This window comes from Girardinichthys multiradiatus, chromosome 11 (assembly GCF_021462225.1).
Source record: "Girardinichthys multiradiatus isolate DD_20200921_A chromosome 11, DD_fGirMul_XY1, whole genome shotgun sequence".
In the NCBI taxonomy this organism is placed as follows: domain Eukaryota; kingdom Metazoa; phylum Chordata; class Actinopteri; order Cyprinodontiformes; family Goodeidae; genus Girardinichthys; species Girardinichthys multiradiatus.
This window is the reverse complement of record NC_061804.1, coordinates 27,713,264-27,740,755: the sequence shown is the minus strand read 5'-3', so window position 1 is coordinate 27,740,755 and position 27,492 is coordinate 27,713,264. Positions and strand designations below refer to the sequence as shown.

The 27,492-nt window shown below is 38.6% G+C and overlaps 1 protein-coding gene across 3 annotated transcripts in view; it reads left to right on the top strand.

Annotated features, from left to right (window-relative positions):
* The window catches only part of specc1 (sperm antigen with calponin homology and coiled-coil domains 1), a 119,442-nt gene that overhangs the window by 61,403 nt on the left and 30,547 nt on the right, over window positions 1–27,492 (top strand). For all 3 annotated transcript variants that reach the window (XM_047379009.1, XM_047379010.1, XM_047379011.1), the window contains 6 exons: window positions 2,260–2,435; window positions 9,689–9,858; window positions 11,281–11,381; window positions 11,486–11,561; window positions 13,567–13,711; window positions 18,056–18,158. In XM_047379009.1, the coding sequence (XP_047234965.1) occupies window positions 2,260–2,435; window positions 9,689–9,858; window positions 11,281–11,381; window positions 11,486–11,561; window positions 13,567–13,711; window positions 18,056–18,158 (771 nt within the window). The remainder of the gene's footprint in view (window positions 1–2,259; window positions 2,436–9,688; window positions 9,859–11,280; window positions 11,382–11,485; window positions 11,562–13,566; window positions 13,712–18,055; window positions 18,159–27,492) is intronic.

Sequence of the window (27,492 nt, the reverse complement as noted above, 5' to 3'; positions counted from 1 at the left end):
ATTAAACAGAACAACTTTTCTGTAATATGTTGAGTTTTCCTGGAACCTGCTAAAGTCAGCTCTGGGTCAGCCTGATTTTGCTAATATGATACAACGTCCCCAAGGTGGGTATAAATTTATCTCGTCTTTTCAAACCCCCCCAAAAAAACTGCTAAAGGAACAAATAGCGATGGAGCAAAATTACCAGTCCTTTCCAAAATATAGCTCTCTAAGTGAACAGTTCATTCAATTGCAAACCGATCGAGACTAAAGTAAAGTATGTTAAATCAAATAACTTAAATGTTGATGCTCTAATGACAAATTTTTGTCTTGAAAATCATGCTCTAAGCAGTGGTGGCTTACCCCCTCGTGTTTGTGTGTTGCCTTTCAGGGTTTTGTTTTGTGGCAGAGACACTTAAGCAGTCCTGACAAATAAAAACACAATATAGCAATTCAGATTATGTTTTATGATTTCAGAAGGACAAAGCAATCATCATTTGATGCAAAAATGATTGTGTAGGACTGGAAACACTGGCATACAATCGCCAGATGGGTACCAACATTATTAATTTGTATAAAATGCTTGTTCCTCCAAGAATGATTTAAACAGATTTTCTTATACATCATTCCATGATGCATTATACTTTTAAACAATTTTAAACAAAAGGTGGAAGAATGTTAGTGTTTTAAGGGCAATGCTCAGAGCAAGAACATGTTGATAGTTTTCTTAAAACTAAATCTTTTTCAGTAAACATCTGTGAAAATTTTTCATCTGTAATAAATAGTACCAAAAATCGTAAGGCAGTGGTAGGGAAATGGGTTGTAAATAATTTGAAATATTTTTTGAATTATGAATTTTTTTAAATATAACACTGACCACATTTAAATGCACACCTTCTTTGCATATTTGGGGGAAACAACTTAATAAGCACATTTACTTGTTATCAACTCCTTGTTTTAAATAGAAAAGCACCTATTACAGATTTTTTTGGCCAATTTTCAATCACCAGTTTTATAAAACAACAACCTACCGATTAGACTTTAGCGGATTCTGACTTCTCTTTATGAAGTATAAATAACAACATACTTTTAAATAGCAAAAAACTAACAATGCCATTTACTGCTTCCTGTGTAGTAATAACAGCTTTTTAGTAATATTTCAAAATAAAAACAAAATTTTGACATTGCTTGCATTTTAAGCTGTTTTTACCATCTTATATTAGCATTTAATGTGACTGGCATAGTTCGTATTACTAAATGTGTAAATATTGTTAGTAGACCCTTAGTTTAACTTTAATATTTCCTAAAGATTCCCAGCAATTCCTAACCCAGCATGTTGTGTTACAGAGAGAATTGGACTCTTTGAAAGAAACAAAGAGACCAACTTTACCATCAAACGTTTCAACAACCTAAGTGAACAGTCAACATTCCTCCATAGAAAATACAGTTTTTAATTTCTAGAAGCCTCCTAAACGTTTTGTGCTTCCTCTGACTTCACCTCAGTGATACTTATGATCCCTAACATTCAGGTTTCCTCACTTAGTGACAACTTCCACACCAAACAGTGTTGTTGTATGCATGTATACAGAAAAAGATTGGATTCTTATCTAACTTGACCAATGACTGTTCATCGCCAGTCAAGATGAAAATTGACCCCTTTTGGTCACGTAGTTTTTAGTTCAAGTGTTGTGACGTGGTATTGCAACATCAGTTAAAGTTGTAACTTTCTATCTTTTTATTGAATGTTTTTTAGACTTGAACTACAGTCAAGCTAATGGATAAAACAAACCTAAAAATATACATAATTTCTACCCACAGATTTTTATATTTTCGTCTTTAATGTCGTCCAATCTTTGTCGGATTTGTTGTTGTAGGCATGCAACAATCAGTTATGATTGCTGGTACAAATCCAAACAGAATCCTGATTGGTCTTTCATGCGCAATTCATAATAAAATCCCGAAGGATTTATAATTCTGCTTAATCAGCCAAGCATAGCAGTCTCAGACCTTTAAAGTCTAAGATTTATCTGTCTTCCAGATTGTTTAAAATAGTCTTTGCAGCTGCAACCTTTACTGTTGAAAGAGGATCTTTTTTGCATTTATGGACTCTAAAGAATGATTCATACTATTTTTTAACATACTGTTTTTGAGCAATATTACTTTATGTATCTTTAGTTTTCAGTTGTGGACCGCTTTATTAGAGAATCAATGAATCTCAAATGGTTTCCCCTTTTTTCCTAAGTTAACCATCTTCGTTCATCCACGTGTTTATGTGTTTAGGAGGAAAGAGATGAGTGGCGCCGTTTTCAGGCAGACCTCCAGACAGCTGTGGTGGTGGCCAACGACATCAAAGTGGAAGCTCAGCAGGAGCTGCGTACTCTCAGGAGGCAGCTGCAGGAGGAGCAGGATCGCAATACGAAGCTTTCTACAGATCTTCAGGCCATGCAGGGAGTCAGGTACTGTCATTATCATGATCTACTTTTTCCATCCCCCTTACAGCCACACAGCCATCTCCTCCAATCCCCTTAGGCACCAGGTGCAGTTCCTTTCTCTGAACATACAAGGATATGACATACCTACTAGAGTTCTGCCAGATCGCCACACAGTACCATTTTTTTTTTTAAAGTGGCCCAAACAATCATGACTTCAAAGAAACTCTTGCTCAAGAGGTTCACAAATTTCCTGTCTGATCTTAACATAGAACATGTTTTATTATAGATGCTGTTAAGAGTTTAAATGTTCGTGTTCCTGGGATTTGGCAGACTCAGTAGGTCGATGAACCATCTCCTGCAGTTTTATTTTCCCTCTGTATATTTTACTCCTTTTTAAGCTGCTGCCCTCTCTGTTTCCCTCTTTAACATATATTTTTACCTGTTGCAAACATTCACATTTTACACTCACAACCTGGTTTATTTCAAACATTACATGTGAAGAAGGAACGTCTTAGCTCTAATCACAGCAGGAGCTTTGATCCAGTTGTGACAGAAAACCCCAGTTAATATCCCCTGTCAGGATTCTGTGTGTAATGGAAGGCTTGCAGTATTGTGATAGGCTTATCTACAGTGCCTTCAAAAAATAGTCATTGAGGTTTTCAAAGCTCAATGATAAGCTTAGGATATTGTTTTATTCCCTAACTATGATGTACATTCTCCACAGCTGTAATGCCTGACCTTTCTGGTGTGTTCCTTGGTCTTCATTAAGCTGGTTGTTCACTGATGTCCTCTAACAAACCTCTGAGGCCTTTCACGGAACAGCTGGGTTTATTCTAAGATTAAATAACATACCCGTTGACTCCATTTACAAATTAGATGATTGCTGAAGGCAGCTGGTTGCACTGAAGTTTACTTAAGGGTATTGCAGTAAAATGGACTGAAAACATACCATATTTTTATTTGCAAAGATTTTTGTACCATTTTTCTTAATCTTACAAATTCGGAACTACTTTTTGTTTGTTTCACCAAATCCCAATTAAATACTTTGCGGTTTGTGGTTGTAGTGTGACAAAAGGCGAAGACGTTAAAAATGACCTCTTGAAGGCTCTTGAAAATGAGCATAGCTTTTTTCTTACGTGTGGTTTAACACGAGTATTAAAAATCCAAATGAAATAAAGCTCATGATGGTTTGTTACAAATTTTATCATCACTCCAGATTTAATACTTATGTGGCAAAGTCTGTCTTTGATTAAATACCACACTGTGTATTTGTCACTAATTCTAATCATTTAAGCAAGTGAAAGCCTTGAAGAACACGTTTAAAAATAGAAAAATATTTGCTTTAGCACCAAATAAGCAGCTGTACCAGTGTATTTAGTTATTGGTGTTAGATTATATCTCAATCACCAAACTTTCCCCAAGAAAAGCTGTTATGCTGCGTCCGCTCCCCACCTGCATCAGCTCCCTGTGATGTCTCTGTTAAAGATGTCCATCTGATGAGCCTGAAGTCCAGGTGAGTTCTCAGGCAGCCTGCCTCTCCCTGCCTTTTGTGCTGCTGATGCTCACTGACCTTCCTCTCTGTGTTTGGCTTCATGCTGCTTCTTCAGCCTGTGTGACTCTCTGTTTCTCCATACGCTGGCTGACTGCACCTTTAGGTCTATCATACCTTTCTGTTTTGCTTTCATTGGCTCCTTAAACCTGTAGTTCAAGTAGATGTATCTGGTGCCACCTGTTGTTGTTTTCTAGGAATAACAGTCCTACTTTTTGGATGAAAAAGCAGGATGAGATGGCTGCACTGGCATGAATTGACTGAACTCATACAGTTTTTATGATACAGATACATTGCCATAGCATCTCCATCACAGGGTGATCTGACAGTATGAGTGACTGTTTTAATCTTATGAGGTGTGCATGGAAGAATTAAGAAACACATGCCCAGAGGTCTGGCTTTCAAAATAACATTAAGAAGTTAAGTACTTTTGTGTTTTAAATTTAGGCCTAATATCCCATTCATTTTTAATATCTTCTTTTTCTTTTCAGAATCAGCACTGGAACCGCGTTTGATACCAAGACGGCGGTCGAAGGACACTAGACAATTACCCTCATCTCAACATCATGTGAAGACAGTGTTATTGTTGCAATTATATTTTGTAGGATGCAATGTGGAAACCACTTTTGTTTTGAGTCACTGTGCAGAAGGACTTTCATGGCATGGCTTCATTTTTCCTACATGGCGAAAATATTTTGGGGACTTTTTGAATAAGAGTACTCTTATTTTCTCACTGAATGTACTCTGTCTGTACTAGGTTCCTTGTGTTGTGGAGATGTACCACGTTTAAGCGACTTCTTTTTATAATGAAGTGAACATCTATTGTGCCTTTGAGAAAGTTGAAAATATTAAGAAATGGTCGGGCCTTTTAATCATGGAAAAAAAGCTTGTGACAAATGCTGAATGTTTTACTTTAGGCAAAACCGAGGATTTCAACACAAAATGTTTAACATCGAAAAATTGTTAAATCTTGCTTATAAATGCAAGAGCAAGGAAACTGAATGAAAAACACAGTTTGTAATATTTCCACTGCCCCTTTCAAAAATATGGAATCACCGCTCGTTGGGGACGTTCAGTCTGTTGTTTTTCTGTTTAGCAAAAAGAAAATCACATATTCACTATATTGCTAAAGGTAATCGCTCACCCATCCAAATAATTGAAATCAGGTGTTCCAATCACTTCCATAGCCACAGTTGTTTACAATCAAGCATCTAGCTATGCTACTGTTTCTACAAACCTTTGTGAAAAAATGGGTCGCTCTCAGAAGCTCAGTGAATTCCAGCGTGGTTCTGTGAACAAGTCTAGTGGTGAATTCCTCACTCCTAAATATTCCACCATCAACTGTCAGTATAAGAAAGTGCAAGCAGTGGTGTAAAGCGTTCTCTAGAGTGACAAATCACCGTCGTCCTTCATCTGGCAAGCTGATGGTCGAGTCTGGGTTGGGCGATTGCCAAGAGAACGGTGCTTATCTGACTGCATTGTGCCAACTGTAAAGGGATTATGCTGTGAGTTAGTTTTTTTTTGTTTTTTTGAGGAGCCGGGCTTGGTCCCTTAGTTCCAGTGAAAGCAACCCTAAAGATTTAGCATATCAAGAGATTTTGAACTATTCCATGTTTCCCAGCTTTGTGGGAATGTTCATAAATTCCCATGAACATGCTCCTAAACCTTTTGGACAGCCTTCCCAGAAGAATTGAAGCAGTTATAGCTGTAAAGGGTGGACCAATGTCATATTGAACCCTATGGATTAAGAATGGGATGGCACTTAAGTTCAGGAGCAAGTCGAGGCAAGTGAGCAAATACTTTTGGCAGTATTGTGTATAACAGAAAGCTAATGGATTTATGAGTCAAAACGTTTTTATTTACGACATTGTTGTAAATAATGGCAGTGTCAGCTCCTCCTTTTACTGTAAAGGTCATGACTTTCACCTGTCCTGCTGGTATACGGATGTTCATGCATTGTTTTTTATTTTTTTCATCAGTATTCGACCAAATAACCACTCCAGCATTTTCTCCTCAGCAAATGTAGATTTAGAATCCATCACACTGAGCCTAACACTTGTGAATTGGTGCTATACAAATAAATTGAACCAAAAGTAACTAAATACAATGTTTATTTAATCATCCACAGTCCTATGGCTTTTAGGACTGTGGATGAGTCGGCTCCCCTGAGTCTGAGGCCATTTCCTGAACTAGGAAAAGGTGGACCGCTCCCTTCTGGTTAGGTGTTTGTCTCTGCTATAGCAGAGGAGTTCACATATTTTAGCATTTTGTTCATGAGTGATGATGGATGGAGCTCTACTAAAGGCGTTGCCCTGATCTGTGGTGGTGAAGAGCTGAGCCAAAAATTCAAGCTTTACCAGCCATCTCTATGTTTTGGTCCTCGCATATGGTCATTAGAAATGGATCATGACCAAAACAACAAAATCAAGGTTGTAAGCAGCTGGAATGAACTTCCTTCAAAGAGTCTCTGGCTCCATCTTAGAGATAAGGTGAGGAGCGCCACCATCTAGCGGGGAGGCTTGGAGTGGGGTTGCTGCTCCACAGCTAAAGTAGTCAGTTCAGTTGTGGTGGTTTGATCATCTGATCAGCTGTGCTTCCTCAGTGCCTCCCTTAGGGCACTTCTTTCTGTTAGGAAACCCCAGGGCAGACTCAGAACCCACCACAGGGATTATATATCTGTTCTGGACTGGACACATTTGGATCTTCTAGAATGAGCTATAGATAGGAGAGGGATATCTCTGTCTCCCTCCTGGATCTGTTAACCTTGTATACGGACAACAGAAAAGTGGAAAATGGTGGACAGTTCATGACTTCTTCTCTTAAGCCCAGTGTAAAACAGTTTTGTTCTGTTTAGCTGTTAATGATGGCTTATGTTTAGAAGGTTTTGTACATTAATCCCATTTAATTCCAGCTGATTTCGTACATTTTTCTCTCAAACATTGGCTCCCGTTTCTGTCTTTCATTTTCAAGGCTTACAAACAAAGTATATTGCTTTGACTTTCGGTCCTAACTCTTTATCTTCTTTGGTATATCAGGATGCTCCTTTTTCACATTTTACAATCACATTTTGTTTGCCCTTCCACCAAATTTTAGACACAGCTGACTGGGAACAACCAATGTCGTCTACCACATTTCAAAGTAGATTTACCTTCTTCAAGGAGGTTTATAATCCCTTCCGGCTGACAGTGCTCTTGTTGGGGCAAGTTCTGCAAACCCTTTAACCACACACTAATCTCTAGAATTAGACTTCTGCAGGTATTTGTCTCATAAATGCAAATTACAGGGTGAATTCCTATTTTTTTCATCTTGAATGTCATTATGTTAAACAATGTCATGTAATTCTTAGCAATCTTATCCAAAGCCAGAATGTTGGGTGTGTGTGGGGTGATCAAGGTTTTGCAGTGAAGAAAAAAAATCTGACTGAACATCCTCCCTCCACAGGGTGTACGCATCTCTTGTTTTTTTTCCTCATATCTTCTTGTTACTGCTTTTGTATAAAGTAATGGTCACTGACAACTTAGTTGGTCTTTCTTCTCCTGCTGGAATGGAGTGCAGTTCAATTCTTTAGCCATAAGATGGCACCATGGTTTACATATTTACACTTAATTAGACATGTCAGCATTAAGGGGTTTTATAGTTGTATATTTTTGTTTGTTAAATTGTTTTGCATACATATCTCATGTTATCATGCTGCCAATATTAGATATTAACAGTTATTACAAAATCTAACAGCACACCTCCGGACCAATTTATATTTTCTTACAACCAAAATACTGCTAGTCCGTTTCAAGCCATAAACCAATAAAACTGTCTTTGAAATATTTACATCACTTTTAAATATCTGTCTTCTATTTTCCAGCTTTTTAGCAAATGCAGATTTTAATATATTAACCACACTGACTTTTCTTAATCTGACAATATGATTCAAAGGATTCAGATAATTGACATGTTTATATGTATGTTTTCCTTTCCTTTCAATCAAATTTCTCATAGTGGAGATGTAGAATTGTATTTACAGTATGTGTAAAATATCAGGTCCTTCCTTCCTACCAACCAGTTTCAAGAAGCCATATTATAAAGCCGGAGTAAATGGTACTGGTGCTCAAGTAGTTAGGAGTGAATAAAAAGATGAGATGTTTGAAAAATATTTTTATCCTAATGAGCAGTTCTGTTCATGGTGTGATAATTTATTTTGCCAAGAAAGACTTGGTTGTTTTTTCTTTATGTGAAGTCCTATGTAAATGTCTGACTGCTGTTCTTAAGGTCAATGAATAAAACAGAATTACTCCAGCCCTGTGGCTTTTATTTGCCCGTCAGACTACTCTCTAGAATGCTTGTAGATCACTGATATAAAGACTGATCTGACACACCACATTCTCAAAAAAGGTGTTTGTGACTTTATTGTACAGTCTGTTTGTAGGTTCAGACCTATCTCCTGCCTGTTATTAGTTATCAACAGCTCTTTAGTTTGAATACATACAGTGCCTTTGAACATAATTTATACCCCTTTAACTTTTTTATATTGTCACGTTTATCCATAAACTAATGTATTTCATTAGGATATTATGTGATAGCCCAACACACAGTAGTGCATAATTGTGAAGTAGAAGAAACTTCTTTTTGAATGTTTTTAGTAGAGCTGCAAAATATATTAAATCACAGTTTTCCTCTTAATTTTATTGTGTAAAGTAGGCATTAAGACTGCTTGTCACAGCTGGATGAACTTTCACTGTCTTATGCCCACACCTGATAAATATCTTAGTGACTAGGATGCGAAGGCTTAAGGAGAGTGGTGTGGTCATTGTCATAATAGAAAATAAAAGGACGAGTGAGGAAAATTACAGTTGACTCCAAATAATAGTCATTGCTATATTCATGAATAAAAACCTGAAATGTATGACATGCATTTATATTCAGCCCTGTTTACTCTGATACCAGCCCATCTGGTAAGCAGAGAGCTATTGTTGAGAGAAAGCTATGAGAAATCCTATTTGCAGTTTGTCACAAGCCATATAGGAGATATGGCAAACACGTGGAGGAAGGTGTGTCTGGTCAGATGAGACCAGAATTAGCCAACATGCAAAAGGCTGTATGGGAAGAAAGAAAAAAAAAAAACCTTTAGTCGTTCATGTGGTAGAATGGCCCAGTCATAAGATAAAATCTGTGGCAAAACTGAAAAGATTTTGTTTACAGATGTTCCCCTTCTAGTCCGACTGATCTTCAGTTATTTTTCAAAGAAGAATGGGTAAAAAAGTCTCTGAAAGTGCAAAGCTGTCCCAAAAGTCTTTTGGCTGTGTTAGTGATAACTGCATCACAGGTTGTTCTACTGAGCATTTACTTGGAGGGCTGAATACAAATGCCACATTTTTCAGTTTTTTATTTGTAAAAAAAATTGGAAAACCATGTTTAATTTCTCTCCATTTAACAATCATACACAACTTGTTGGTCTATCGCATAAAATCTCATATAATGTGACAAGGTTTGAGGAGTTTGAATACTTTTATAAGGCAATCTGTCACACACATCACCTCAGGAAACTGAGTACACTTCCTATTTCAGAGCATGCGTTTGTACTCATCAGGGTACATCATAGGATCAGAACTAAGATGAAGGGTTTGGATAGTCCAATCACTGGATCACAAATTGTCCCAAACAGACCCCCCACCGCCAACATTAGCAATATGTATTGTTGAGTCTATGCAGCAATCCTGTTTATTGTGTCTGCCAGGTCCCAAGGTGATGAGGGGAGAGTGTTGGACTCCGACAGCAGCAGCAGCAGCCAATGGTGCAGCATCTCCATGATCCCCAACACACCCGCCGACGCCAGCGGAGAAGCCAGCTCAGGGGCTGAAGCCACTGTCAAATCGCTCATTAAGTCCATTGATACTGTTGGAAAGAGTGAGCATGGAGCACGTCGACACAGACACAAACACTGCCGAGGCATCTCACCACATCAGTGTACCTGTAGAGGAGAACCGCTGATGAGCTTGTGTGGTCTCCAACATGCATATGTCATTTTTCTGCTGCACAGCCATGTGCAGTTGTTCTAAGGAGTCTGGTCTGAGCTGACTCCAGGCAGGTTGGTGGGGGGGCAGGCAGGGGACTCTGGTGTTTGTCAGGAAAATCATTTGACAGCCATCAAAATGAGATGAGTAAATCTGGGACCGATGAGGTGTTTTGGGTACGGCACCTTTGGAGATGGTTTCTTAAGATTTTGTCTCATGGGAATCAACAAGTAGAAAATTTTACAGGGAGATGCTGTATTCGAGTTAATTGTAATACAAACGTTTTAGAAGCTTGTGCAGGACTATCCTTCATATTCTTTAGAAATTGATTTAATTTTAATGTTTTCATTAAACACGTCAGAGTTAAACGTAGCTCCTGGTGTAATGGAAGCAACCAGAACTGAACTGGTTTTTCCTGACAATTTTTTCTTCTTCTTTTTTGTAAACAAAACTATACATTGCGTTGCTACTCATACCCCTTTAACTTTATTAACATGCTGTCATGTTAAAACCACAAACACAAATTTTTATGGGATTTTATGTGATAAACCAACACAACGTGGTGCGTAATTCTCATGGAAAAGATAAAAACATGTTTTTTAGATTTTTTTGACAAATTAAAATCTGAAAAGTGTGGCATGCATTTTGTATTCAGCCTCACTGAGTCCAATACTTTGTGGAACCTTGTTTTATTAGTTACAGCTACACATCTTTTTGGATTTTTCTACCAGCTTTGCACTTCTGAAGACTAATTTCTGCCTATTTGTATTTCCAATGTATTTTTAAGGGTTTTAATGTAGGGCAAAATAATGTTTGTTCTCATCTTAGAACAAACTTTAGTAAACGGATCACCAGTTTCCAAATCTTTGCATTATGCAACACATGACCTGTGGCAAACTTAGAAATTGGACTTTTTATGACTTTCCTTATGACACTCCTCCCTAAAGGGCCATGTTTATGTAGTGTATAACTAATAGATGTCCTGTCTGCAAATTCTCCCCTCTGAGCTTTGGATCTCTGCAGCCCCTCAAGAGTTACCATTGGTCTCTTGGCCTCATGCTCTTATTCCATTAGACAGTTTGGGTGGGATTTTTATGATGGATTGAGCAGTGTTCGACTGGATATTCAGAGCTTGGGATATTGTTTTCAAACTAATTCTGCTTTAAACCTCTCATTGCTACTAATGATGCTGTTTATTCACACATTTATTCAGTTATACATCAATTTGTATTGCTGGTAATTTAAAAAGCTACGCTGTTGCACTGCAAGCTTCTTGAGGAGGAACATTCTGTGACAATCATACTGGATCTTACAGATGGCCCATGTCATGCAGCTCAAATGCATTCCTCCCTGAGAAGCCCTCTGAGTGGGATCCCTGTACGCACAGCACCAGCTGCAGCTGTCCCCCCCATCCAGGTATTTAGTAACTCAGTTTTCCTGTAAAAATCAGCTGTTGACTTGATGGAGGTGAACCTCTTTAAGACTTATGATGAGGTTCCTTCTTTTTTGTCTTTTTTTAGAGACACTCTTACATTAAGCCGCTATCAAAGACGCTGGAAAAAAGAATAAATCATAAAGGGCTCTCTCATCCTCGTGGTATGTAATACTCAGATGGGTTTTTAATCTTGGTAACAAAGTTTTAGCAATGTCCATATCTAATTTGATCTGCAACACAGTATTTGATAATTTGTTGCATGAAATAACTAGTTGATCTTCTGTAAATAAGCCAGAGTTCCGGCTGCCACATCATGGTTATTTCCCTATGAGGCCCGCAGATCAGTCAGTCAACTGGAGTAAGAGAAATGTTGGGTATTAAATGAAGAACATCATCCACACAGTCAAGCATGGGGGTGGAAACATTATGATGAGGGCAGTTATTTTTGCTAAGCTCTGGCTGTCTTCACCTCATTGTGGGGCCATTTACTGTAAAATCTGGGACCAAAACCTAAACCCAAATTCAGATGACGGGTCATCAATGAGTCCCCCAGCATGAAACTGAGCTAAAACATAGTTAACAGGCAACAAACAAATTGCAAGCAAAGGTTTCTCCACAAAGTTATAAGTTTTATCTTTAATATGTATTTTTGTCTGGGTTTTTTAATGAATTCTGCCTCTACCACAAAATGGACCTACTATAAAAATAAAAGACTATTAATTTCTGTAAGAGAGCTAACTTAAACGTTTAACAAGGGATTAACTATTTATTTTCCCCACTGTGTGGGGCATCAGTGAAATGAAACATACAGGTTATCTATGACCTTTGACTTACCTCTTGGTATGATGCAGACATCTGCCCCTGCCGAGCTTGGTTGTGATGATGAAAGTCTCTTCGTAATAAAATCCTCTACTGTCTTGGTTCCAGTACAATCTGCTGCCTTCATTTTAAAACATGTTTACACACTGGCATTTTTCTAATTACAAACACACAGGATCTGGCTGTTTTACAATGAAGTGGCTCAAAAATAGATTCAATCATTTTTTATCCTAATTTACCAAATCAAACTACTGGTTACTGGAATTGAATTTAAAGATTTGACAGGACTTTATTGAATTAATGTGTTTTTAAATTGCTTTAGGTTTGAGCTGCACGATATGTTGCACATAATTGTTAATGCAGTATTAGTGTTGCAATCATAAAGGGCTGCTTGGATGCCATAAATGTTACGCCATGCATTCATGCTCTGCATGCCAGTAATACATCTGGTTGGTTGGATAGACTTTGTCTGCCCTTGATGCCCTCTCTCAAAATAGATGGCAGTAGTGACATAGTGACAAATATGCTAAAGTTCACAGAGTTGTGGAGGCATCATGATGATAAAAATGAAAGTAAGAGTGAGAATAATGTGGGTTAATCACAACTGATGAAGTCATCTCAATAGTCCCAGTCCTAATAGACCTAGTTTCAGTTGGACCGCCAAACTGTCTTTACAACACCCTGGATAAGATTCTGGAGTGAATCAGTGGCTTATAAATAAACTGGATTCAACTGAATTCAGCAACCTTTTGCGTTCCAATTAACTTTCTGTTAACAAGTTTTGATACAGCAATCTGTGAACATGCAACTTCTTTAGCAATGACCTTACACTGAAGCCTTTAACCAAACTAAAATTGCATTTTCACTTGGGCAGAGGTTAGATATCCATACTCCAAGCAGAAATATTCAACTCAATAACCACACTCTAATTCAGTGAGTTGATAGAGCTGACCATCAGATTTAGCTGTGTCCTTGTAAATTCAGATATCCATTCAAATTCCTTTGGCTCTCATTCATGGCCAAATTATGGTTTTAGGGTCAAGGTTCTGCTGACTCAATGTAAACCGAAGAGTACCAATAAATTGCAAACATCTGGCTTCTGCTGGTTTCTTATAGACTTTAACCGCTTTTTCCTAGAAAAACAAATACTCTAAATGTAGTCCCAACTCTGAAAATGCTCTTTAATATGTCATGGACAATTTGTTTCCAAAACTCCCCTGAAGAGTTGTTATAGGAACATAGTTTCCTGAGTGGAAGCAAACATTTCCAGGATATGCTCTGTTTTTTGACTCTTTTGTCTCATTCTGCTGTGTCCACATCCGTCTCTTGCATCCTTTGATTCTGCAGATAAGTTGTCAAGCTTTGGCAAGGACCTGAAACTGAACAGCCTTATGAGGAAGAGCCCTTCTCTTGAGAGTGTAATCAAAAGCTCCATTTCTCTCAGCAGCCGCACTGCATCGTTCAGCTACAGTCAAGGAAGCAGTAAACTCAGGTATTGTCATTTTGATCTAAATATGGGTCTAGAGGTACAACACCCTGATAATTACAAGCAAACCTTGTAAAGAAGTATAAAAAGCATTAACCCTCTGGGGTCCAGGGCATATGTGGTCATTTTTGACAAATTTTGGTTTTACCTTTATATTTCCAATAAAATGAATTACTATTGCCTTATGTGGTATCATTTTTTAACCTCACCTGTGTGAATCTACACTTATCTTCTGTTTTTGGACACACTGTAATTGCATATTGGACCTGAAGTCACTCAAAAACATAAAACCCGAGTTGGAGAAAAGTTTTTTTTTCTCACAGTGAAACATGTGTAATGAATTGTTTTTATAATCTAGAAAGTAAATATACTCTGTAAATTTCCAAAACCTACAGGTCCTTCTCAAAATATTAGCATATTGTGATAAAGTTCATTATTTTCCATAATGTCATGATGAAAATTTAACATTCATATATTTTAGATTCATTGCACACTAACTGAAATATTTCAGGTCTTTTATTGTCTTAATACGGATGATTTTGGCATACAGCTCATGAAAACCCAAAATTCCTATCTCACAAAATTAGCATATTTCATCCGACCAATAATAGAAGTGTTTTTAATACAAAAAACGTCAACCTTTAGATAATCTTGTACAGTTATGCACTCAATACTTGGTCGGGAATCCTTTGGCAGAAATGACTGCTTCAATGTGGCGTGGCATGGAGGCAATCAGCCTGTGGCACTGCTGAGGTCTTATGGAGGCCCAGGATGCTTCGATAGCGGCCTTTAGCTCATCCAGAGTGTTGGGTCTTGAGTCTCTCAACGTTCTCTTCACAATATCCCACAGATTCTCTATGGGGTTCAGGTCAGGAGAGTTGGCAGGCCAATTGAGCACAGTGATACCATGGTCAGTAAACCATTTACCAGTGGTTTTGGCACTGTGAGCAGGTGCCAGGTCGTGCTGAAAATGAAATCTTCATCTCTATAAAGCTTTTCAGCAGATGGAAGCATGAAGTGCTCCAAAATCTCCTGATAGCTAGCTGCATTGACCCTGCCCTTGATAAAACACAGTGGACCAACACCAGCAGCTGACACGGCACCCCAGACCATCACTGACTGTGGGTACTTGACACTGGACTTCTGGCATTTTGGCATTTCCTTCTCCCCAGTCTTCCTCCAGACTCTGGCACCTTGATTTCTGAATGACATGCAGAATTTGCTTTCATCCGAAAAAAGTACTTTGGACCACTGAGCAACAGTCCAGTGCTGCTTCTCTGTAACCCAGGTCAGGCGCTTCTGCCGCTGTTTCTGGTTCAAAAGTGGCTTGACCTGGGGAATGCGGCACCTGTAGCCCATTTCCTGCACACGCCTGTGCACGGTGGCTCTGGATGTTTCTACTCCAGACTCAGTCCACTGCTTCCGCAGGTCCCCCAAGGTCTGGAATCGGCCCTTCTCCACAATCTTCCTCAGGGTCCGGTCACCTCTTCTCATTGTGCAGCGTTTTCTGCCACACTTTTTCCTTCCCACAGACTTCCCACTGAGGTGCCTTGATACAGCACTCTGGGAACAGCCTATTTGTTCAGAAATTTCTTTCTGTGTCTTACCCTCTTGCTTGAGGGTGTCAATAGTGGCCTTCTGGACAGCAGTCAGGTCGGCAGTCTTACCCATGATTGGGGTTTTGAGTGATGAACCAGGCTGGGAGTTTTAAAGGCCTCAGGAATCTTTTGCAGGTGTTTAGAGTTAACTCGTTGATTCAGATGATTAGGTTCATAGCTCGTTTAGAGACCCTTTTAATGATATGCTAATTTTGTGAGATAGGAATTTTGGGTTTTCATGAGCTGTATGCCAAAATCATCTGTATTAAGACAATAAAAGACCTGAAATATTTCAGTTAGTGTGCAATGAATCTAAAATGTATGAATGTTAAATTTTCATCATTACATTATGGAAAATAATGAACTTTATCACAATATGCTAATATTGTCCTGCTGTCCTGTTGATTTTGTTAAAAACAATTCTTTGCTACTGGGGACTTTTTTCCCCACTGAATAAATGTACTCAAATTAAAAGGTGGAATCTTCTAAAATATTTAGTGCAAGATCATACCACTGCAATAAGAGATTAATTTATTTTAAAGCTTTTTTTCTATTTTTAAACAGGTTTGCTGATAATTTTTGGGGAGGCTCTAAAGGTGGAAATGTAGTGTTGCCCCTACTTAAAGCTGTTTCCTGTAACTATGTGCATGAGTATAAAAAAATCATAGCACAAGAAATTTAATTATTAAACATTTTAGTCTGGGATCAGGAAAGTTTAGGCAGCATATTTTGTTTGTTTTCAAAAAGATGACAAGTTTACCTTTACCAATTTCTAAACCTTGCTTTTCCTTTATTTTATTTTGGCCCTCATAAATGATCAAATGTAAACCTCCATTACTGCAGCAACTGAGGTAGATTAAATGTACTTTTATGTGTTACAGTCGGGCAGTAAAGTTGATTAAAGCTATCCAATATTTGGCCCATGTAAAAGAGAACAGCCTCTTGTTCAACTAAAACGCAGCCAACATTAATATACTCTGGTTGTTCAGACACAAAGGCTTGTCTGTCCAAATCTGATGTCTTGCCATTACCAATCTCTTTGCTGCTCATTATCTGTATTTACAGTTTGATTAGTGCCACAGAGGATGGTGCCACTTGGCTAACTGTCTGCGACTAAATCTATGACTTCCTCACAGAGATCAGCTACATCTGTTACCATGTCTGGTATTTTTAGGGTTATGATATAAATGCTGTATTATTGATGGTGTATGCAAATACAAACCACCTCTGAAGTCTCTTAAACTGACAACACATATTCTGGCATTACAGAGCCTCAAATGAGGAAATAATGAATTCATCAGCAGAGCTGCAGGGACGTGTGATATGCTTAGCATGCTGAGTGGAACAACCATGTCTCATGTTCTTCCCATGGCCTCAAATCCCAGGGAGCAAATTCCTTGAATGATTCTACAGATAGACATGAAACCTATCAATTCAATTCAATTCAAAGATACTTTATTGATCCCCGAGGGGAAATTAGAATTCCAGTACAACCCATCCAAACATACATCATGACACAAGACATCATCATGCATGTGATTTTTTTCCTTTCTTCTTTACAACTGTGCATCGTACATCATGTCTGTAAACATCTAAGTATGAGTCCACAGGGATGGGGCCAGGACTGTTCGTAATGATAGTACAAGATAAGATAATCCCCTTCAGTAATGAAAAGTCTGCAATTTAAAGGGGCTATCTTCTTTGTATTAACACTTTAAAAGAAGAAAAACTGTAGAAAACAAGTGAATTCGTTTATTTTTCTTTAGATTTGCACATTTCACTGCACTATCTGTGATCAGAAATGATAAGTAAGGAATGCTTTGACCTGCCAATTCCAAAATTTGCCAAATCCAATTTGTCAAATAAATAATTGTTTTTAGATTGAAAATCAAGTTGTCTTTACAATAACATGTAAATGTATAATAACTTTTAAAATGAAACAATTCTTTCTTTAAAATCCTCCAAAATTACGGTTGTCACTCTCTGCTTCGCTGATAATCTGCAAAAACATTAAAATCCTCCATATTAACGGAATCAGTATCTGTACAAATAAAGTTCAAAATAATTACAGCACATCTCATTTACTCCTTCACAAGGCAGATTATTACTCAATAACTTTTCTCTATAAAACCATTCAATTCCAGTCACCAGCCAGTTTCTTCAGCCATATTTAATTTTCTTCTATTAGAGTACATTTGTATTTGTTTTTCTGCATTGCTGCATACCTTGCAGGTCAGCATGCATGCTTATGCCATTGTTTTGCATGTCATCTAAAGTAGATAAAATTCTATGTACCTTATTAAGATTGAATACTAAATTTAAGATTATATGTTTAAAAAGAAAGCAATTTGTCATAGCCTTAAACTGTGATCCTATGTGTAACCATGTGATCTTTAATTTTTCTAGTACCAACAGAATGGGAAATGTCAAAGGGAGAAATAAACTTGAAACTTGAAGTAGTTCTATGAGAAATCTGAGAATAATCAGTTTTTTTTTTTTTTTTTAAATTAGGGCCACAGATGTAAAACTAGTTTGTACAATGGATTCAGTGTAAGGATAACGCTGCTCTAATCTAGGATCATTTCAGCAGTCAGGTTGACAGTAAACCAACTATCCTCCACGTACACAAAAATAATTGTGTGGGAGTGGAGGCAGGAGAGGAGCGGAACTAAATATTGCATAAGTTGTGCTCCAGATGATTACTTTCTTTCTCCCTCTCCTCTGATTGTGGTCCGTGTTCCCCTGGTGACAGTGTGGAAAGAACGGACCCCTTGGCTGCTCTGGCGCGGGAGAATGGAGGATCTAAGAGAAACGCTCTACTGAAGTGGTGCCAGAAGAAAACAGAAGACTATCCGGTAGGGATCACAGGCCACAGACCTCTCTCAAACATGAGACGTGCTCCACACACTTTCACGCCCAGTTCTCTTCCACATCTACATCTGACAGTTTAATTTTAAACCTTCACTCCTCTGGTTTTCATTAAAAAGTGAGATGACACCTCCCGTTCACTTGTTTATATTGCATGTCACGATATTGATTAGTCTGCCCCTAGGTACTGTGGTTTTTCCTTTTTTATTTTCATTTTAGCAATCATTGAGGTGTACAGCTGTAATAGCACACTGTTGAGGCACCATTTAACTAACTGGCATCTCACTGAAAATATTAGAGCAAAGCACGCATGCTAGATTTATACAGGTCCTTCTCAAAATATTAGCATATTGTGATAAAGTTCATTATTTTCCATAATATAATGATGAAAATTTAACATTCATATATTTTAGATTCATTGCACACTAACTGAAATATTTCAGGTCTTTTATTGTCTTAATACAGATGATTGTGGCATACAGCTCATGAAAACCCAAAATTCCTATCTCACAAAATTAGCATATTTCATCCGACCAATAAAAGAAAAGTGTTTTTAATACAAAAAACGTCAACCTTCAAATAATCATGTACAGTTATGCACTCAATACTTGGTCGGGAATGCTTTTGCAGAAATGACTGCTTCAATGCGGCGTGGCATGGAGGCAATCAGCCTGTGGCACTGCTGAGGTCTTATGGAGGCCCAGGATGCTTCGATAGCGGCCTTTAGCTCATCCAGAGTGTTGGGTCTTGAGTCTCTCAACGTTCTCTTCACAATATCCCACAGATTCTCTATGGGGTTCAGGTCAGGAGAGTTGGCAGGCCAATTGAGCACAGTGATACCATGGTCAGTAAACCATTTACCAGTGGTTTTGGCACTGTGAGCAGGTGCCAGGTCGTGCTGAAAAATGAAATCTACATCTCCATAAAGCTTTTCAGCAGATGGAAGCATGAAGTGCTCCAAAATCTCCTGATAGCTAGCTGCATTGACCCTGCCCTTGATAAAACACAGTGGACCAACACCAGCAGCTGACACGGCACCCCAGACCATCACTGACTGTGGGTACTTGACACTGGACTTCTGGCATTTTGGCATTTCCTTCTCCCCAGTCTTCCTCCAGACTGTAGCCCATTTCCTGCACACGCCTGTGCACGGTGGCTCTGGATGTTTCTACTCCAGACTCAGTCCACTGCTTCCGCAGGTCCCCCAAGGTCTGGAATCGGCCCTTCTCCACAATCTTCCTCAGGGTCCGGTCACCTCTTCTCGTTGTGCATCGTTTTCTGCCACGATTTTTCCTTCCCACAGACTTCCCACTGAGGTGCCTTGATACAGCACTCTGGGAACAGCCTATTCGTTCAGAAATGTCTTTCTATGTCTTACCCTCTTGCTTGAGGGTGTCAATAGTGGCCTTCTGGACAGCAGTCAGGTCGGCAGTCTTACCCATGATTGGGGTTTTGAGTAATGAACCAGGCTGGGAGTTTTAAAGGCCTCAGGAATCTTTTGCAGGTGTTTAGAGTTAACTCGTTGATTCAGATGATTAGGTTCATAGTTCGTTTAGAGACCCTTTTAATGATATGCTAATTTTGTGAGATAGGAATTTTGGGTTTTCATGAGCTGTATGCCAAAATCATCTGTATTAAGACAATAAAAGACCTAAAATATTTCAGTTAGTGTGCAATGAATCTAAAATATATGAATGTTAAATTTTCATCATTACATTATGGAAAATAATGAACTTTATCACAATATGCTAATATTTTGAGAAGGACCTGTATGTGTGTATTTACAGGGCCTTGCAAAAATATTCAGAGCCCTTAAATTATTTTACTTTACAACAACAAATCACTTTACAAATCCATTTTATATGCTTGACCAGTTTCAATGCAAAGTTGAAAGAAACATGGTTTTGTAAATTATTTTTACAATAAAAATTTGAGAAATATGGCCTGGATTTGTATTCAATCTCATTTGCTTTGTGCTTCAGTTAGAAATTTTTCTGAGAGGAGAGAGAGAAATAGGAAGCACTCACATGGAAGCCAGGTTCCAACAGATTTTGTCTGCTCAACTATAAATATAGCAGTTTTTGGTCCCTTGGGCCCTGTTTCAGGAAGCGAGGTTAACAAGCTCTGAGTAGAAAGCACATACCTTGAGTAGACCTACTCCACACTATCATACTTGGGGTTTTTGGTTTCAAAACACCGGGTAATGATTGGGTAAGCATGCGAGTAAATAAGAAGCCCTCATCAATCGAAGGCAGATAACATGATCCACTATGGCAACGTGAGGAAATAAGAAGCCTCGAAGTGCGTATTTGTCACCGATGGGATAGAAATATCAATGACAGCATATGGAGTATAATCAGCACATATTTAAGAAGAAAAGCAACACTGTTGCTGCTGCAAAATAGTGAGAGTTGGGGTGGCAGAGACCAAGTCAATGCATGAGTGTGATTTGACGGAGAATTAAAGTTGAATCCTCGATACTACACTTATTTAACGTCCAAAAAAATAATGAAGTATGTGTCTGTGCAATAAATGTGTGTCTAGGTGTAACACAGCAGGCACATAAAGGATGTGACAGCAAATCAATATGAAATACAAAAATACAGTTAAATCAGGTAAGGTCCAGTTCTAAGCTATGATCTTTATGTTTAACCTTTACCAACAGAATTACACAACATTCACTGGCTATATTCAACATATGCAATTAATGATGTGTAAGAAGTTGAAGATTGGCTCATGACTTGAAAAAGAGTTGATATGCAACTTAAATCGAGATATTTCTCTCTCCCTAAAGCTTCTTGTGAAACAGCTGTACAACTTGTGCTTAAAAGAAAACGTAGAAAAGTGCACCTTGCTAGTACCGGGTTAGACCCCCTTTTGCCTTCGGAACTGCCTTAATTCTTCGTGGCATAGATTCAACAAGGTAACATTCCTCAGAGAGTTTGGTCCATATTGACATGATAGCATCACACAGATGCTGCAGATTTGTCAGCTACACATCCATGATGCGAATCTCCCGTTCCACCACATCCCAAAGGTGCTCTATTGGATTGAGATCTGGTGACTGTGGAGGCCATTTGAGTCCAGTGAACTCATTGTCATGTTCAGGAAACCAGTCTGAGATGATTCGTGCTTTATGACATGGCACGTTATCCTGCTGGAAGTAACCATCAGAAGATGGGTACACTGTGGTTATAAAGGGATGGACATGGTCAGCAACAATACTCAGATAATCTGTGGCGTTGACACGATGCTCAATTGGTACTATGGGACCCAAAGTGTGCCAAGAAAATATCCCCCACACCATTACACCACCACCAGCCTGAACCGTTGATACAAGGCAGGATGGATCCATGCTTTTATGTTCTTGACGCCAAATTCTGACCCCACCATCCGAATGTTGCAGTAGAAATCGAGACTCTTCAGACCAAGCAACGTTTTTCCAATCTTCTATTGTCCAATTTTGGTGAGCCTGTGCGAATTGTAGCCTCAGTTTCCTGTTCTTAGCTGACAGGAATGGCACCCGGTGTGGTCTTCTGCTGTTGTAGCCCATCTGCCTCAAGGTTTGACGTGTTGTGCGTTCAAAGATGCTCTTCTGCATGCCTTGGTTGTAACTAGTGGTTATTTGAGTTACTGTTGCCTTTCTATCAGCTCAAACCAGTCTGGCCATTCTCCTCTGACCTCTGGCATCAACAAGGCATTTGCGCCCACAGAACTGCCGCTCACTGGATATTTTCTCTTTTTCGGACCATTCTCTGTAAAGATGGTAGTGCGTGAAAATCCCAGTAGATCAACTGTTTCTGAAATGCTCAGACCAGCCCGTCTGGCACCAACAACCATGCCACGTTCAAAGTCACTTCAATCACCTTTCTTCTCCATTCTGATGCTCAGTTTGAACTGCAGCACATTGTCTTGACCATGTCTACATGCCTACATGCATCGAGTTGCTGCCATGATGGCATGAAGTGGCCGGTGAGTGTGTGTATGTTTGTGTGCGTGTATATATATATATATATATATATATATATATATATATATGATGTGTTAAATAATAGTACATGTAATTATTTGATGGTACATATAATAGTACATTTATTTTATGGGACATTCACATTTATTTATTTAATGATATGTTTATTTATTTATTTTGTCCCTTTTGGTCCTCCATACTTGCAAGCTGTGTAACTTTAAATGCTCATTTTTCGTCAGTCTGATATATAAATTTGTAAAGAGACTAATGGTCTATGATAGGTTTTTTTGTAGTTCATACTGTAATAGTACAACATCACAGTATTTTACGGAGTCATTCATTGGTTTTGATTTTGGTATGTCACCCAAAGATTTTTATTGGCCCCTTGTGCCAGGAAGTCATTTCTTGGCCCGTTTAATTTTCTCAGCTTCTGCTTCCACTCTAGTCTGATTGCACCAGCAGTCTGCAGCTCTTAATGTTCTGATTCTGGGAGATCAGTACTAATGAACAAATGATTTTGATTTTTTTGTTAAAACTTTTTTAAAACATGTTAATTTACTTCCACTGAACAATTACACACTGCTTTCTGTTGTTCTATTGCATAAAATATTAATAAATTACTTGAATAAAAGCTTGTGTTTTGTAACATGACAAAACATGGAAAAGGGGTGTGAATACTTTTGCAAGACCATGTATTGAACCCTTTTGATGAAATAAATATTTATATTGCCATGGAGCCAAGAGTTGACAATAACGAGCCGAGTTGTTCCCCTCATAGCCAGTTTAAAGAGCCCATTATGCCTAGTGGGATTACAGATTAGTCTGTGAAAAACCTTTTCAGGCACGCAGAGGGGCTGCAGTCTGCAGATTCTGGCTCTGGAGGGAAAGGAATCATTTCAACCCTGTGGGCATTCTGAATTATCATAGTTAAAAACACACCAAAGCCTTGTTTTAACACTTTTTATCATGTGACCTTTGTATAAAAATATTCAAATGACAATAAATGCTAAATATAGACGCATCATTTCCAGTGAGAGATTGAATTATTGAATGAGCTGCCTGATCAATGGTATCTATTTCTTGAGGACAATGGTGCTCTTTGAACTTTGGGTCACCCTCCCTTTTACTGGTGAAACAAACACACTGGGCAGATCCTTTACGGTTAAAACACTGAAACCAGGTGGGAAATAACTGATGGTCTTCCTGTTGGGTGGATTGGTTTGACATGGATCTTTCTGCCTCAGGATATGTTTAAAGACAGCCAACAATGCAGTCAGTGCTTTTTAAAAGATTCTGAAGGCTCTCTGAGAAAGGTTGTACTTATAAATGTTGATATATATTGAAATCTCTACAGTAAAAGAAGGCTGATAATTCCTTCACAGCCAAATGCAGTTTGACTTTTGTCTACCTCAGCATGCCCTGTTAATGAAGAGCTGTGTTAAATGTTTAAGAGGCACTAACATTAAATCATCTGTTGCATAAACATTAAATTCCAGAATAATCAATTTGCCCGTTTTTCTTTGCAAAAATAGCTCAAACTGCAATAGACTGGATAGAGAGCATCTGTAAATACAGATTCTTAGTTGGATCCAGGTCTGGACTTTGACTAGGCCATTCTAATGCGTGAATATGCTTTGATCTAAACCATTCCATTGTAGCTCTGGCTGTATGTCTATGCTGGTGAATGTGAATGTCCACCCCAGGCTTAATTCTTTACAGCGTCTAACAGGTTTTCAAACAGGATTGCTCTGTATCATCTATCCATAAACTCTGACCAGCTTCCCTGTCTCTGCTGAAAGAAGCATATCTGCAGAGTGATGCTTCCACCAAAGTGTTTCACTGTGAGTCTGGTGTGTTTATAGTGCTTTCTGGTGTTTTTTGGTAAGAAGTAGAGTATATGTTGGAGTTCAGACATAGATCCCTTAAGTGTTTAATATGCATCTTACTGTAGAAAGATTTCTATTCAGCAGGGTGAATAATTTGAGACTGTTGCAGTAATTAAAAGTATGTATTGAAATTGGTGGACATTTTTTTATCAGTAGTTTTATTTAACAGTTTCAACTGTTCTTGTGTAGTTAACACTAAAACAATCTAGAATTTTGCCAAGTAACAATTAGCTGTGGGCAGTGAATAATTTTAGGTAAAACTGAATAATAAGATTAAATTAAATCAGACAAATATTGGCACTCTAACTTGACTTCTAAAGTCAACTGGTTACAGCAGATTGTATGGAGAATGAACGCACATCCCTGCCACACAATTTAGATTTTTATTTTTTATCCTTTTCATTCTGCTTCAGTTATATGGCACTTCACATAAAGTCCTAATGAAATACACCAAAGCATGTGACTGTAATGTGATAATATGTGTAAAGTGGGTATGAATATTTTTGCTAGGTGCTGTATGTTAAAAAGCAAACCTGCGTAACTGTGCATGTCAGTTCAGTTAAGGACAGATGAGTTAAGCAACATAAACTCTTCACTGTAAGATCTGATCCCCTCAAACAAAGGCCAATTATTTGCAAATATCAGGAATGCAATAAGAAGATTTGGTTAATAGGGCTGTTTCAGTCTGTGGCATAATCAGTTCCCTTCTAAGTAACCGTTCTTGATTTGGTCTGTGAACCATTGTGTTTGGCTGTTTCGTCCACAATGTGCCTGCTCTGTTATTAGATTTCCCAACACACTATTACACACTCTTTCAAAAGTCTTGACATTGTACAGTATGCTTCTTTCTATCAGGAAAACAAAAGAAAAGGCCAAACCCCCCATGATAGGTGACAACAAGAACAATTAGCAGACATTTCCAGGAAGTGTCCCCGGAGATTTTTATTTCTTTCGGCTGAACGCAACACTTCCCGAAGGGATTTTTGTTTCAGTTGATAATAGCGGATGTACTGTGTGTGCTGTTTGTGGGTCAGCTGACGTATGCCGCAATTTCTGAAAGTTAAACCCCTGTTGGGTCTAGTTCTTTAAAATCGTGACCCCGAGGTCCTGTCGGAGTCTCATGCCAGACTGTGAGAAAAGGCTACAGTCTGAGGCTGTGTTGAGCTTCAAATGTCTGGCGAAAGACCATAGTGCTACAGGTCTCTATCCATGTGGATTCGTGAGATCACTGAGCAAGGTTCCATAATTTACCTAGCAACAGTGAACAGGATGGTAAGGGAGGTTAAAAGAATCTTCAAAGCTCATTTTTAGAAAACAGCAGCCGATAATGGCATCCTGGGGTCACCAAGACATCCATTAAGTATAATAGTTTGGGATGCCAGGGTACAGCTTTTTCTGTCCTACTGTAACAAGTGTAAACATTTAAAGTTTGCTGAATGTTACTGGGATTTTAACTGTAACTCTGTACATTTGACAGATGAGACCAAGACTGAGCTTTTCAGAAGCTAACTCTCCTGATGGATCTGGAGTAAAACAAAGGATGAATATGTAGAGAAGGGCTTCATGCCCAGTATTATTTATGGTGGAGGAATTGTGATGCTGTGGGCCTGCTTCTCTTCACATTCTTCCCAGGGCCCTCAGAACTTTGTTACAGCGCATGGCATCATGAATGCTTTGAAATACCAGGAGATTTTGAATATTATTTCAGAATCAGACTCGCTGAGTCTTTCAACGGGACACTGATGCCAAACATATGGCCAAAACATCACAGTAAGCAGAAGAGAAGTGAGTGAAATAAAGCACCTCTGGACAATCTATAGAGATTGTGCTAGGGAGTACTGTCTGATTGGCAAAAAGGACTTTTGCAAAATATTAACAGCAAGGATGCCAACAAATGGGCCACAAGTGATTTTGTTAAAAATTATTATTTTTCAATGTGGGATTTTTCAGCACACAATAAATGTACTTGTAATTAAATGCAAACTTTTCAATGTGATTATGCTGCTGCAATGAAATATGTTTATTTTAAGGCTTTTGCATATCCTTATTAGTATTGCTGATAGATGTCTCAGTTCTTTTTTTCTGTCTCAAACAAATTCAGAGAAGTTATAACTCAATACTAATTAGCTTTTAACACACAATCCTTGAGTTATAAATAATTTGGCCACTCCGGTTGCCTTTCTGTCCCCTTTCTAGTTCCAAGCAGTTTAGTAAGGAAACATGCTCAAATATACACTGCCCAAAAAAATAAAGGGAACACTTAAAACAATATAACTCTAAGTAAATCAAACTCCTGTGAAATCAAACCACTTAGGAAGCAACACTGATTGACAATCAATTTCACAGCTGTTGTTCAAATGAAATAGACAACGGGGGGAAATCTTTGGTGATTAGCAAGAAACACTCAATAAAGGAGTGGTTCTGCAAGTGGAGACCACAGACCACTTCTCAGTACTTAAGCTTTCTGGCTGATGGTTTGGTCACTTTTGAATGTTGGTGGTGCTTTCACACTCGTGGTAGCATGAGACGGACTCTACAACCCACACAAGTGGCTCAGGTAGTGCAGTTCATCCAGGATGGCACATCAATGCAAGCTGTGGCAAGAAGGTTTGCTGTGTCTGTCAGCGTAGTGTCCAGAGCCTGGAGGTGCTACCAGGAGACAGACCAGTACACCAGGAGATGTGGAGGAGGCCGTAGGAGGGCAACAACCCAGCAGCAGGACCGCTACCTCTGCTTTTGAGCAAGGTAGAACCTCTAACTTTCTTCTGGGCATCCCTTTAATGTCTTTATTAAGGGTCGGATCCCATATGACTTGATGGTCGACTTCGCCTAGGGGTCCGGTGCATTTCCGTATGGTGAAAAGAGCTTGCAGCTTTTTTCCGTTTGATTTTGCTGTTTTCTGTGATAGCATTTTTCTTTTGCAGTGTTTTTCTATTGCACTCGTTTTTTCTGTTTGTTTGTGTTATGACGTTTGCATCATTCTTTTGCTGTGTGTTTGCACCTGTCGGCCACTGTACTCACGACCCTTCTTTTATCTTGATTATTTTTTTAAATCGGATTTACAAATAGGAAAAACTCATCTTGATTCATCCATAAAGGTGAAATATCACTTACAATGGCCTTGAATCAGGTGTGTGTAAACATTTGTGAGTTGGTATCATCACGTTTTATACGTGTGTCTCTGTAGATGTTCTGATGGCTATGAATGTTGCAAGGTTTACATGTGTTGCGCATACAAACATCTGAAATCTGACCTTTCACACATTTTTTGCTGCTTTCTTCCATTACTGTGAAAATACCTTTGCTGGATTCTAAAAGGCAGAACATAGTCCGTGAGCAGTGTGGACTGCGCGCTCACTGTCCGCGAACGTTTGAGGTTTCATAATCGAACGTACCAATTTCCTACATTTCTTGAGACAAATCCCTACATTTCCCGTATTTTCTGCCATGGCACCATCGGACAGG